This window comes from Mus pahari, chromosome 1, assembly GCF_900095145.1.
Source record: "Mus pahari chromosome 1, PAHARI_EIJ_v1.1, whole genome shotgun sequence".
Lineage (NCBI taxonomy): Eukaryota > Metazoa > Chordata > Mammalia > Rodentia > Muridae > Mus > Mus pahari.
Window position 1 is genome coordinate 119980152 of NC_034590.1, and position 10293 is coordinate 119990444.

Below are 10293 nucleotides of genomic sequence, written 5' to 3' on the forward strand. Positions count from 1 at the left end.
ATCTACCACTGTTGTGAGGCGCCGCCTGTATTTTTTTTTTTTTTTTTTTGGTCTTTCAAGACAGGGTTTCTCTGTGTAGCCCTGGCTGCCCTGGAACTCACTCTGTAGACCAGGCTGCCCTCGAACTCAAAATCTGCCTGTCTCTGCCTCCCAAGTGCTGGGATCAAAGGCGTGGGCCACCTGTATTTTCTTATGTAATGTTTGTTTCTGGTGGGTTAAAAGACCCTCCTGGACAGCGTTGGTAGACATGGACCTTGGTAATCTGTTCCGTAGACATAGCGGGGAGACCATGTTAGAGCATTCAAGACCTAAAGATTACAGGATTTTGTGAAGGACAAAATGGTGGCGGCAGTACAAGGCCACCCCCTATGATGAGGACCTTTTCACAGACCTGTACTGATATCTCTGTGAGGATAAATAACTCTGAGGAGGATGGCCCTACCCCTACAGCCTTCTCACCCTGTAGAGATCTCTTGGTGTAGAAATAACACATGCTAACTTATCTCTACAGGTTTGAGGTGCTACTTACAAACAAAAGGATGGGAATATGCTCTTTTCTCAGAGTAAGTGTTAATGATTTTACTAGGGTTTTTTGGTTGTTGAGTACGAGATGTGTGTGCTACGGGGATGATACGAAAACTGAACTCTCTCTTTCTGATGGTTTAGTGGAGAAAACATAATTATCTGAGTAGCACAATCTGGTGGGTATTTGGGTGGTTTGGCATAAAGTCTTATTGAAGTTCGGGTTTTTTCTATTCCAGATATGGTTCATCTCAAGGCCATTTACACTTTGGAGCCAGGCCTGTTCAGTTTTACAAATAGCACAGGTAAGTATTGATGGTTTGTGCTTTCTTAGGGAGTATATTTAGATGGCCACTTGATGATGAACAATGTGAAAGACAAGCATATGGCTGAGCTGTGGTGATGTCATCTCACTACTGAGAAGTGGGCTGAAGAAAGAAGGTGCTGAGGTGGCTGTGATTACATTTTAAAATGACATAGTTTCTGTTTCCAGGTTACTGTGACAACATGAAGAGTTGAAGGTACCTCCCAGGATGATTGCAGGTAATTGTCCAAGTAGAGCTTGGGCTTTCTCTAGGGAGACATTGAAATAGCACACTACATTTTTGCTGCTTATTCTGTGTATTTCTAGAGAACCTTATATTAAGGCCTTTGTTCTCTTAAAAACTCAACTGTCAGATGATTTGAAATGATGACACTGATAACACTCCATGAAGGTGTGACTTTATAGCATGTTAGAGTTCTGATGGCAGTTAGCGCTGACGAAGAGATTGAAGTTCTGTCCTTATGGTTGGAAATAACTGCTTGCTACTTGCTCTTCACAGATTTTCCCGGTGGTGAGTCTCCGGCATTCAAAGGTTAGATTATTTTGCATTGGGTTTGTTCACTAGGTTGGCTGTTTCTATGATGAATCAAACTAGCTCACTATGACTGCTAATGAAAACACAGGAACACCTGAGAAACGGAAAGGTAGCATGTGGGGGCAAGAGCACTTATATCCAGCCTTTTCAACCTTGGCTATTTTTCTCCAGGTTCTGTTAGTGCCATACTTGTTGGTTTACAGGTGAGTAATTCAAGCATGTGGTGTGGTGTATGTGCATAGTATTGGACCTAACTGAGAAAGTACTTGGTATATATGATGACTTAGAGAATCTCGTTCGGCTGATGATTGCTGTTGAGACTTGGAAATCTGACTTTTCTCAGAATGATGGGTTAGATAAGAACAATCTTTTGCAAGATTTTTAACATTGCTGATGACTGTCTTGTGTTTCATAGATGGTGTGTCTGGCTGAGACCAAAGGAGCCATGCCAGGTACATGTTTTAGCAATGCTTTTTGTAGTATTAGCTTGAATATATAATACTTAGACCTAGTGAATTCTTGCTCACCCTGATGAATTGAATACCGCCCCAGTCTGATAGCTGTGAAGAAAGGTATTTTCTGAGTTGTGAGCTCATCTTGGATTAAGTAGGAGATTTTTTTATGTTAGTATGATTTCTGTAAAAGAAGCTTAAATGTTAATGGCCCAAAATTTTTTGCTGTTTTTCAGGAAAGTTAAAGCGTATCTTCATTTTTAAGTCCAGGCTAAAGTAAGGTGAGAAAACTTATGTAAAGTATGCTGAACTATAGTTTCCCCATGAAGAAATGTTCAAACGTCCTACTTCCTGTCCTAGCTCCAGAGCCTGAAAAGGTGAACCCACTGGGGCTGGCTGGGGGAAAAGAGGAAACTTTGTTCCAGAAGGAACTGTCTGAGGGATCATATTTATGCATAGAAAGGGAAGAGTTATTGATTAAAAAGGAAACAAAAGGTTATTTCCTTGTCTTCCAGGTCTGAGGAAAAGAATGAGCTGCATGAGAAAGATAGGTAAGTCCATCATCTATTGTCTCATCTGGTATTAAATGTAGGATGACTTGGCTTTCTACTCCTAAATCAAATTTTTTTATCTTACAGGAACAGATCATCAAATCTGATTGTCCGGGCCAGTGTCAAGGGAACAACAAACTTAACTCATGGACTACAGCCTGCTTTTATTCCTTGAGTAGTATCAGTTGCACTAGAAATGGAATGGCTAACCTTTTCCTAGCATTATTGTTGGAGAAGGTTAATATGATTTGTTGCATCATAACAGGCCACTTTAAAATGAAGTGAAATTGACAATTGTGAATTTAACCTTCCTTGATTACTACATTGTTAACTCTAGGAACTAGTATCTGGTCCTTACTACATTGTTAACTTGTAGACCTGTGTTTATGTCTAGCAATAAATGCTCTTTATGCTAATTGTTGGCTTCTTTGATTTGGGTGGGTCCGAAAGTCTTGGTTTCACTAAGATAAAAACCCTCTACCTGGTGATTTCTTTAGCAGGACCATTGAGTCTAAAGTAATGGCACCTGAGCTTTGTATCAGCAAGGCAAGATTTCTGCCTAAGAATTCCCTAGCTCAAATATATATTTTTTTGTTTTTCAAGATAGGGTCTGTGTATGGCCCTGGCTGTCCTAGAACTCTGTAGACCAGGCTGGCCTTGAACTCAGAAGTCCGTCTGCCTCCCAAGTGCTGGGACTAAAAGCATGCCCCACAATGCTCAGCTATACTTTTTTTTTTTTTTTTTAAAAAGATTTTATTATATGTAAGTACACTGTAGCTGTCTTCAGACACTCCAGAAGAGGGCGTCAGATCTTGTTACGGATGGTTNTGAGCCACCATGTGGTTGCTGGGATTTGTACTCAGGACCTTTGGAAGAGCAGTCAGTGCTCTTAACCGCTGAGCCATCTCTTAGTTGTAGTCCTATGTAGTCCAGACGGCCTCAACCAAGTGTTAGAATTACAGAATTACAAAATTAAATTTTGTGAATTTCTATTTTCGAAGTTAGAGCATTGTTGGCTTTTTTTTTTTTTTTTTTTTTACACTATTGAGTTCTTATATCTCTCTCTCTTCCAACCCTTATTCCAGCCTAATCCCTTCCAATCCCCTAACACTAGATAGGAGAGAAGAAAGGTTATGGGGGGGGGGAAGGGGAAAGAAGTCTTCTCTGGGCTACTTCCCGCTGGTTAGGGACACCGTGTTCTTTGGGGCAGTGATATCTTCATAGTCATATCTCCAGCTTCTCATCAAACTTCAGCACCAGGAGCAGCAGTGGGAAGCTGCAGCTGCCCCCGCCTTCTCCAGAGGGCCTCCCATGCCCCTAGGGTCTCTGGCATTTATCCCTCTCCAGAGTCCCCATAATTGCAAATGTAAACTATCTGCAGCTGACAAAAAACAAAACAAAACATACCCTTTCTAGATTATGAGACAATCATAGTTAACAGTTATGGACAAACTGAAGCATGCTCTTATTCTACACCTGAGATTTAAAAACAAAAAACGTGACTTTTTTTTTTTTTTTTTTTTAAGAAATAAAAATTCTAAGCCGGGCGTGGTGGCGCACACCTTTAATCCTAGCACTTGGGAGGCCGAGGCAGGCGGATTTCTGAGTTCGAGGTCAGCCTGGTCTACAGAGTGAGTTCCAGGACAGCCAGGGTTACACAGAGAAACCCTGTCTCGAAAAACCAAGATAAATAAATAAAAAGAAAGAAAGAAAAAAAAAAGAAAAAGAAAGAAAAATTCTGACTATAGCCTCAATTTGAGCAAATAAAGATCATAACCAGGTCTCTACTTTTCAGAAGAGAAGGTTCAGTGATTAAAAGCACTTGCAGCTCCTCCACAGGACCTTGGTTCCATTCCCAGAACCCAGAAGAAAATCCATAACCATCTGTATCTGTGGCTTCATCCAGGAGATCCAACACCTGACAGCCTTGGACTCCTGCACCCATGCACAGCCATATGCAGACACACCTACTGAAGGTCAGAAACTAGAGAACTTCTGAAATTTTAATAGTGTGGGATATAATTAACACAAAAATAGGGAGATGGAGGAGACCTGGCTCCACACAGTATTGCAGTTCAGAAATTATGCTTTCCACAGACAGTGCAAAGATGGTCCTTACTTTTTTTTTTTTTTTTTTTTTTGAGACAGGGTTTCTCTGTATAGCCCTGGCTGTCCTGGAACTCCCTCTGTAGCCCTGGCTGTCCCACTGAGATCCTCTTTTTCTCTGCCTCCAGAGTGCTGAGATTTAAAATGTGTGCCTTTTTGAGGGTTGTGGGTAAGAGGGGAGGGAAGGAAGGAGGGGGAAAATGACAGTTTGGGGCGGGTACAGAGGGAGCGACCCGAGTTGTCAGACTGAATCCGGCGCTCGCTTATGATGCAGGTAGTGGCGCGCCGGAAGTGCAAGCCACGGGCTGGTCTGCGATGGCGGCTGCCTCGGTTCCCTGGAACCATGTGTGGGTCGGCACTGAGACCGGCATCCTGAAAGGTGAGTATCTGAGTTGTTTGTGGGAAAGTGTTTGTCACCTCAGCGCGACTGACGTCCTCGTCCCTTAGGGGTGAATCTTCAGCGAAAACATGCGGCAAATTTCACACCGTCCGGACAGCCGCGGCGGGAGGAGGCAGTGAATGCTCTGTGCTGGGGCACCGGCGGCGAGACCCAAGTGAGCAGCCACTGGCCGGGCCGGAGCTAAGGGATGCCGGGCAGCCTTGCTCTTCTTCCATCATTCCTTTCTCTGCTGGCAGATCTTGGTGGGCTGTGCGGACAGGACCGTGAGGCACTTTAATGCTGAGGAGGGTACATTCCAGAGCCAGAGATACTGCCCAGGCGGGGAAGGCACGTTCCGAGGTCTCGCCCAGGCCGATGGGTAAGGACCACATTCCAGCCCAGGTCACATAGCGTTTGGGGCTCTCTTGGAGGTGATACAATCTCTGGGATAGGTGATTGCAAACAAGGTTGTTTTCGTTCATCCCTATATCATGCATTCATCGGACAGCTGCTGAAAGCATGAAGGAAAAGTATAAGGATTTTGGAGAAAACACGTGCCTTAATAAAGTTTGCATCCTAGGTAGAATTTTTATCCTGGATCCTTTATGTTCTGTGCACATAATTTAATGCTTTTGAACACGTGTTTAGGTAGGATTGACAAAAATATAAGATAATGAAACTTCCAAAGTGATGGCTAGGAAGGAAGAGTCTCCAAGGTTAGTAATCTGGGAGCAGCTTTTCTAGACAGATGAAGAAAGAAGGCTGCTTTGGTAATTCAACAGGTGAGCTCCAGACAGGTTATATAGAATGGAGTTTTGAACTATGTCTTGAAGTACAAGTATATAATCTTAACAAAAGAGATACAATCTAAAAAGCAGATACTGAGCAGAAACTAAGGAGGAGTTAACATATTAAAATGCTACATACATAGGACAAATGCCATTTGGAGGCTGAAGTCAAGGAAACATCAGTATACATGTAAGTTTGGCATTGTATTTGGTTGAGATTAAATGGAAAGGGCTTTTGTACTGAGTTGAGATTTTATCTCACAGATAATAGAGTATATTGGGTTTGAATGGGAAGTGCCATGGACAGAGCTCCGAGCCTGTAGGAGTGAGGAGTATCACAAAGGCTCTTTGCCACAGCCCAGGCAAGCAGTCTAGAGCTTGAGCCTAGGCAGGCAGGTGTGGGGAAGAACATAAAAGATTGTGTGCGGAGCCTGGGAAACGGCTTGGGCTTCCAGGGAAGAGGTTTATGTCATCACTGTTTGGGCTGGGTTGCTCATTGCTGGGGGTTGGGGGAGGGAAGGTATGTATGTTTTGTTTAGTATCTCATGTAGCCAGGATGACCTTGAACTCACTGTGTAGCTCAGACTGACTTGGAATTCCAGGTTCCCTCTTTACTTCCCATACTGGTATGTATGCACCATAAAACCTGGCTTACACTTTGTAAAATCCCAATATTCCCTCCCTTGCTTTTAGCACCCTTATCACATGTGTGGATTCTGGGATCCTCAGAGTCTGGTGTGAAGATGACAACGAGGCACCCTCTGACCCAGTAAGGTTCACCTGTCCCGGTGGGGGAAGGGTGGGAGCTGGGGTAGGAGTCTGATGGGGAATTTGGTAAAGGAAAGATTAAGATAATCTCTGGTTATTTTCAGCTCTTGGAAGTGAAGGTGGGTCCTGGAGTGTGTAGGATGCGCCAAGATCCCACACGCACACATGTGGTTGCCACATGTGGGAAAGAGAATGCTTTGAAAGTATGGGACCTACAGGGATCTGAGGAGCCTGTATTCAGGGCCAAAAATGTGAGTGAGTGATGAAGGGTGGGGAGATGCTATGTTTGAGGTTGGGGGAAGTGAAAGCCACCGACAGTGATCATAACCTAAATGGGCTTTGGGGCATGGAGGACTGGAAGAAACAGGTCAGGCTTACCAAACTTTGTGCCCATATGTACCTTCCACACCAGGTGCGGAATGATTGGCTTGATCTCCGGGTTCCTATTTGGGACCAAGATATACAGTTCCTCCCTGGGTCACAGAAACTTGTCACATGCACAGGGTACCACCAGGTAAGGCTCTTTTTACTTTTGGATTGAAGTAGCTTGAATTCAGAAAAACAATTTTAAAAAAAAGTGTCTCCTGATAGAGTAGGTAGGTCCCACGGTGTAACTCTGTCCTGGGTTCTCAAAGGAGCTCCTACTTTCTTAGTCAACAAAGCCATGGCTGAGCCTGCTCCTCTCTCCTTACTGCACTCTAGGGTGGAGTTCCTGAGCTCTGGGTTTCTATTTCTCCTGCCTAGAAGGGGAAGCAAAGGGAGTGCTCCTTCCACAGGAGGTTCCACAGGGTGAACATCAGGTTGGCTGCAAAACAATTATATAACCCTTCCATGGAGTGCTAAGCAGGCTCATGAGGTCTGACAGTATTAGGCACAGTCCAGCTAGTATGGCCATAGAGGGAACTTTGTAGTCCTCATATAGTCTGATTTGCTTTAGGGACCCCTTTCATGTCTCAGCTCTACCAGTCTTGTGTAAGGGCTTAGCTAGGGATCTTTGTGGCTTATTCCATTTGAAGTTGTGAGACTCTGGCAGGGTCGGGTCACTGTTGTCATTTATATAGTCCTGGACATTAAAGTCTGATATAGGTGCTAGGCCTTTGCTCATAACATAGGAAGAACTCCCCATTGCTCCCTCAGAAAGATGAAGCTTTCCTGTTTGAAATTCACCACTTTCTCGCTTTTCTATCCCTCCACTGTCCATAAGACTATGCTTATGAGGGCTCCTGAGCCCTTTCCCCAGTATTCTGAGATGAGATTAAGTACAGACCTCAAATGAGAAAGCCATCTTGCCAGGCATGGTAGTGTGCCCACTTTAATCCCAGCACTGGGGAAGCAGGTGGATCTCTGAGCTTGAGGCTAATCTGGTCTACAGAACAAAAGCCACAGCAAGCAGGACTATGGAGAAAACCCTGTCTTAAAACAACAAAATAGGGGCTGGTGAGATGGCTCGGTGGGTAAGAGCACCTGACTGCTCTTCTGAAGGTCCGGAGTTCAGATCCCAGCAACCACATGGTGGCTCATAACCATCCGTAACAAGATCTGAAGACAGCTACAGTGTACTCGCATATAATAAATAAATAAATAAATAAATAAATAAATAAATAAATAAATAAATAAATAAATATTTAAAAAAAAAAAACAAAATAATAGTCTTCAAATGGATAATGATAAATAAGATATTGGGGGGGGGGGCACTGTGGGTAAGGATACTCCTGTGATACTCCAGTCTTCTTCTAGGTCCGTGTCTATGATCCAGTCTCCCCCCAGCGCCGGCCGGTCCTAGAGGCCACCTATGGAGAGTACCCACTGACAGCTATGACCCTTACTCCTGAGGGCAAGTGAGTGGTGAGGGAAAGGGAAAGTGCTCTGGAATGGATCCAGAAGTCATACTGAGCCCCCTCTTTGGTATCCTCCTTAGTTCCGTCATCGTTGGGAACACTCATGGGCAGCTGGCAGAAATTGATTTTCGGCAAGGTGAATGGACCATGGGTTACTTGAGAAGGGGAGAGGGCAAAGAGAAAGGTCACTACTGAGAGAGTTACTGAGCCATGTCAGTGTCACAGTCACTCTTTGGGTTCAAGTTCTCATTTCACTAAAAACTCTGTAACCTTGGACTAGTTATTTGATTCCTGTGTCTGTTTCTTTGCCTATAAAACTGAAGTATCATTGGTAACTCCTGTTTCTAGGTTATTCTGAGGACTAAGTACTGAAATGTAAGTGATTTGAACAGTAACTAAATATTCAATGGCTGGTTAGCTAACACCGGTGCCCTACACCCTTCTCCAGGGCGACTACTGGGCTGCCTGAAGGGACTTGCAGGTAGTGTTCGTGGGCTGCAGTGTCACCCTTCGAAGCCCCTCTTAGCCTCTTGTGGCTTGGACAGAGTCTTGAGGATACACAGGATCCGCAATCCACGTGGGCTAGAGCATAAGGTGAGAGCCTAAACCTTTGGCAGTCGCCCCTCTAACTTACCTTTTTCTGGAACCTCTCCCCTTTCCTGTGCCCCACATAAAGAAGTTCCTGTCTCAGCTTATCTGGACTCAAAAACCCCTTTTATTTTACAGGTTTATCTCAAGTCTCAACTGAACTGCCTTCTCCTGTCCGGCCGGGATAATTGGGAGGTGAGCAGCTAGTTAGGTGTGAGAATTTTGGAGCCAAAGGCATGATGGCAAGGGATTCTCTGGAGAGAACAGGAAGCAGCTAGAACACAGGCCATGGCTTTCTCTTTACTGTAACTTAATTTCCTTGAGGAGTCCTCAAGCCTTTACAGGCTATTGCCAAGGGTGAAGTCCTCCAGAGCACAAGGGCATTGGTTCTTTCCCTGTCCCTGACTCCTGAATGTCCCTCTTGACCATCAGGATGAGCCCCAAGAATCTCAAGAGCCCAACCAAGTACCCTCAGAAGACACAGAGACAGATGAACTTTGGGCGTCTTTGGAGGCAGCTGCCAAGCGGAAGCTCCCTGATTTGGACCAGACACAAGGTGCTCCCCAAAGAAGGAAGAAAAAGAAGCGGCCTGGATCCACCAGTCCTTGAAGCCCCTTGCTCACTTTGTTAATAAACAACCCAACACCTACTAAGATCCTGGACCTTTTGTGATGGGAGAACGGACCTTGTAGGTGGGAGGGGTTCCCTTACCTAGCTGTGGGAGACCTGACGTCACAAAAGCTAGGCCCAGAGCTAAGCTGGCTGGGGAAGGTGGCAGAGTCCTGCGCCTTTCGGGGCCATGGGCTGCTGTCAGGACAAGAACCGTCGGACCTCGGATGAGCAAGGAAGGGATGAAGTAACAGAGGAAGGCAGGGAAGGTAGGACTAGATAAAACGGGTGTCAGGACCCCGAATGGGAGCCGGAGGTGCCCCAAAGGGACTGCTTCAGAGGTGGGGCTGGAGAGAGCAGAAGTGAATTAAGTGGATCCTGTGGTCCTTGTAGGCAACGAAGCGGACAACTCAGGCCGCCGGAAACAAAGATCTAACGAAAGTCTCCTGATCACCGTGCTGTGGCGCAGGCTATCGATGTTCAGCCGCCGGGGGTCCTCGCGGTCAGGCAATCAGATGCAGGAACACAAACGTGAGGGAAGCCACAAGGAACCAGAAAAAGGCTGACTACAACCCTGGTCTCAGTCCTCCCCAACATCCAGAGAATAAAGTTAATATTGCGAATCTGCTGAAAACACTTAGGCCTAGGCTTCCAGCTTTAAAGGTTCCGAGGCCACCGGCTTTTTAAGGCGCCTCTAATCCAGCCGGTCCAGATTTGTTCTCGCTCTTCAGGGGCGGGGCCGCGGCGGCAGTCTAACCAATAGGAGAGCGGAGTCGAGTTTGCACGGTAGGGGTGTGTTCGGTCTCTGGGCTAAAAAAAAAAAAAAAAAAGT

At 45.3% G+C, this 10293-nt stretch overlaps 2 protein-coding genes, 1 long non-coding RNA gene and 8 other non-coding genes across 11 annotated transcripts; all 11 read left to right on the top strand.

Moving 5' to 3' along the window:
• Nucleotides 1-115: 115 nt before the first annotated feature.
• On the top strand, nt 116-2801 carry LOC115064694. Its single transcript, XR_003844509.1, has 9 exons — nt 116-563; nt 762-827; nt 1016-1065; nt 1347-1379; nt 1554-1585; nt 1798-1834; nt 2071-2115; nt 2350-2385; nt 2473-2801. It is a non-coding gene; the product is annotated as an uncharacterized LOC115064694 (long non-coding RNA).
• Nucleotides 362-433, top strand: LOC115062787. The gene has a single exon (XR_003842715.1). It is a non-coding gene; the product is annotated as a small nucleolar RNA SNORD25 (small nucleolar RNA).
• Nucleotides 620-693, top strand: LOC115062808. The gene has a single exon (XR_003842733.1). It is a non-coding gene; the product is annotated as a small nucleolar RNA SNORD26 (small nucleolar RNA).
• Nucleotides 876-947, top strand: LOC115062807. Its single transcript, XR_003842732.1, has one exon. It is a non-coding gene; the product is annotated as a small nucleolar RNA SNORD27 (small nucleolar RNA).
• Nucleotides 1196-1273, top strand: LOC115062806. Its single transcript, XR_003842731.1, has one exon. It is a non-coding gene; the product is annotated as a small nucleolar RNA SNORD28 (small nucleolar RNA).
• LOC115062805 lies at nt 1421-1485 on the top strand. The gene has a single exon (XR_003842730.1). It is a non-coding gene; the product is annotated as a small nucleolar RNA SNORD29 (small nucleolar RNA).
• LOC115062810 lies at nt 1654-1720 on the top strand. Its single transcript, XR_003842734.1, has one exon. It is a non-coding gene; the product is annotated as a small nucleolar RNA SNORD30 (small nucleolar RNA).
• On the top strand, nt 1905-1971 carry LOC115062811. The gene has a single exon (XR_003842735.1). It is a non-coding gene; the product is annotated as a small nucleolar RNA SNORD31 (small nucleolar RNA).
• LOC115062812 lies at nt 2153-2278 on the top strand. Its single transcript, XR_003842736.1, has one exon. It is a non-coding gene; the product is annotated as a small nucleolar RNA SNORD22 (small nucleolar RNA).
• A 1993-nt stretch (nt 2802-4794) lies between the features above and the next one.
• On the top strand, nt 4795-9499 carry Wdr74 (WD repeat domain 74). Its single transcript, XM_021204041.2, has 11 exons — nt 4795-4870; nt 4939-5045; nt 5128-5249; nt 6352-6427; nt 6531-6677; nt 6839-6940; nt 8164-8264; nt 8345-8400; nt 8713-8858; nt 8991-9047; nt 9285-9499. Exons 1-11 carry the CDS (start codon nt 4807-4809, stop codon nt 9459-9461), a joined length of 1155 nt encoding a protein of 384 aa, XP_021059700.1. The 5' UTR covers nt 4795-4806; the 3' UTR covers nt 9462-9499.
• A 76-nt stretch (nt 9500-9575) lies between these two features.
• LOC110338226 (testis-expressed protein 54) lies at nt 9576-10097 on the top strand. Its single transcript, XM_029539417.1, has 2 exons — nt 9576-9730; nt 9855-10097. The coding sequence occupies exons 1-2, from the start codon at nt 9652-9654 to the stop codon at nt 10025-10027; spliced, it is 252 nt and encodes an 83-aa protein (XP_029395277.1). The 5' UTR covers nt 9576-9651; the 3' UTR covers nt 10028-10097.
• Nucleotides 10098-10293: the final 196 nt, after the last annotated feature.

What these genes read in the sequence shown, in the direction of transcription:
- LOC110338226 (XM_029539417.1), top strand. Translation starts at nt 9,652, where the DNA reads ATGGGCTGCTGTCAGGACAAGAACCGTCGGACCTCGGATGAGCAAGGA. An exon ending in AACAGAGGAAGGCAGGGAAG is followed by an intron (nt 9,731 to 9,854) that starts GTAGGACTAGAT and finishes TGGTCCTTGTAG; the next exon opens with GCAACGAAGCGGACAACTCA.
- Wdr74 (XM_021204041.2), top strand. Translation starts at nt 4,807, where the DNA reads ATGGCGGCTGCCTCGGTTCCCTGGAACCATGTGTGGGTCGGCACTGAG. An exon ending in ACGAGGCACCCTCTGACCCA is followed by an intron (nt 6,428 to 6,530) that starts GTAAGGTTCACC and finishes GGTTATTTTCAG; the next exon opens with CTCTTGGAAGTGAAGGTGGG. An exon ending in ACCCTTACTCCTGAGGGCAA is followed by an intron (nt 8,265 to 8,344) that starts GTGAGTGGTGAG and finishes TATCCTCCTTAG; the next exon opens with TTCCGTCATCGTTGGGAACA.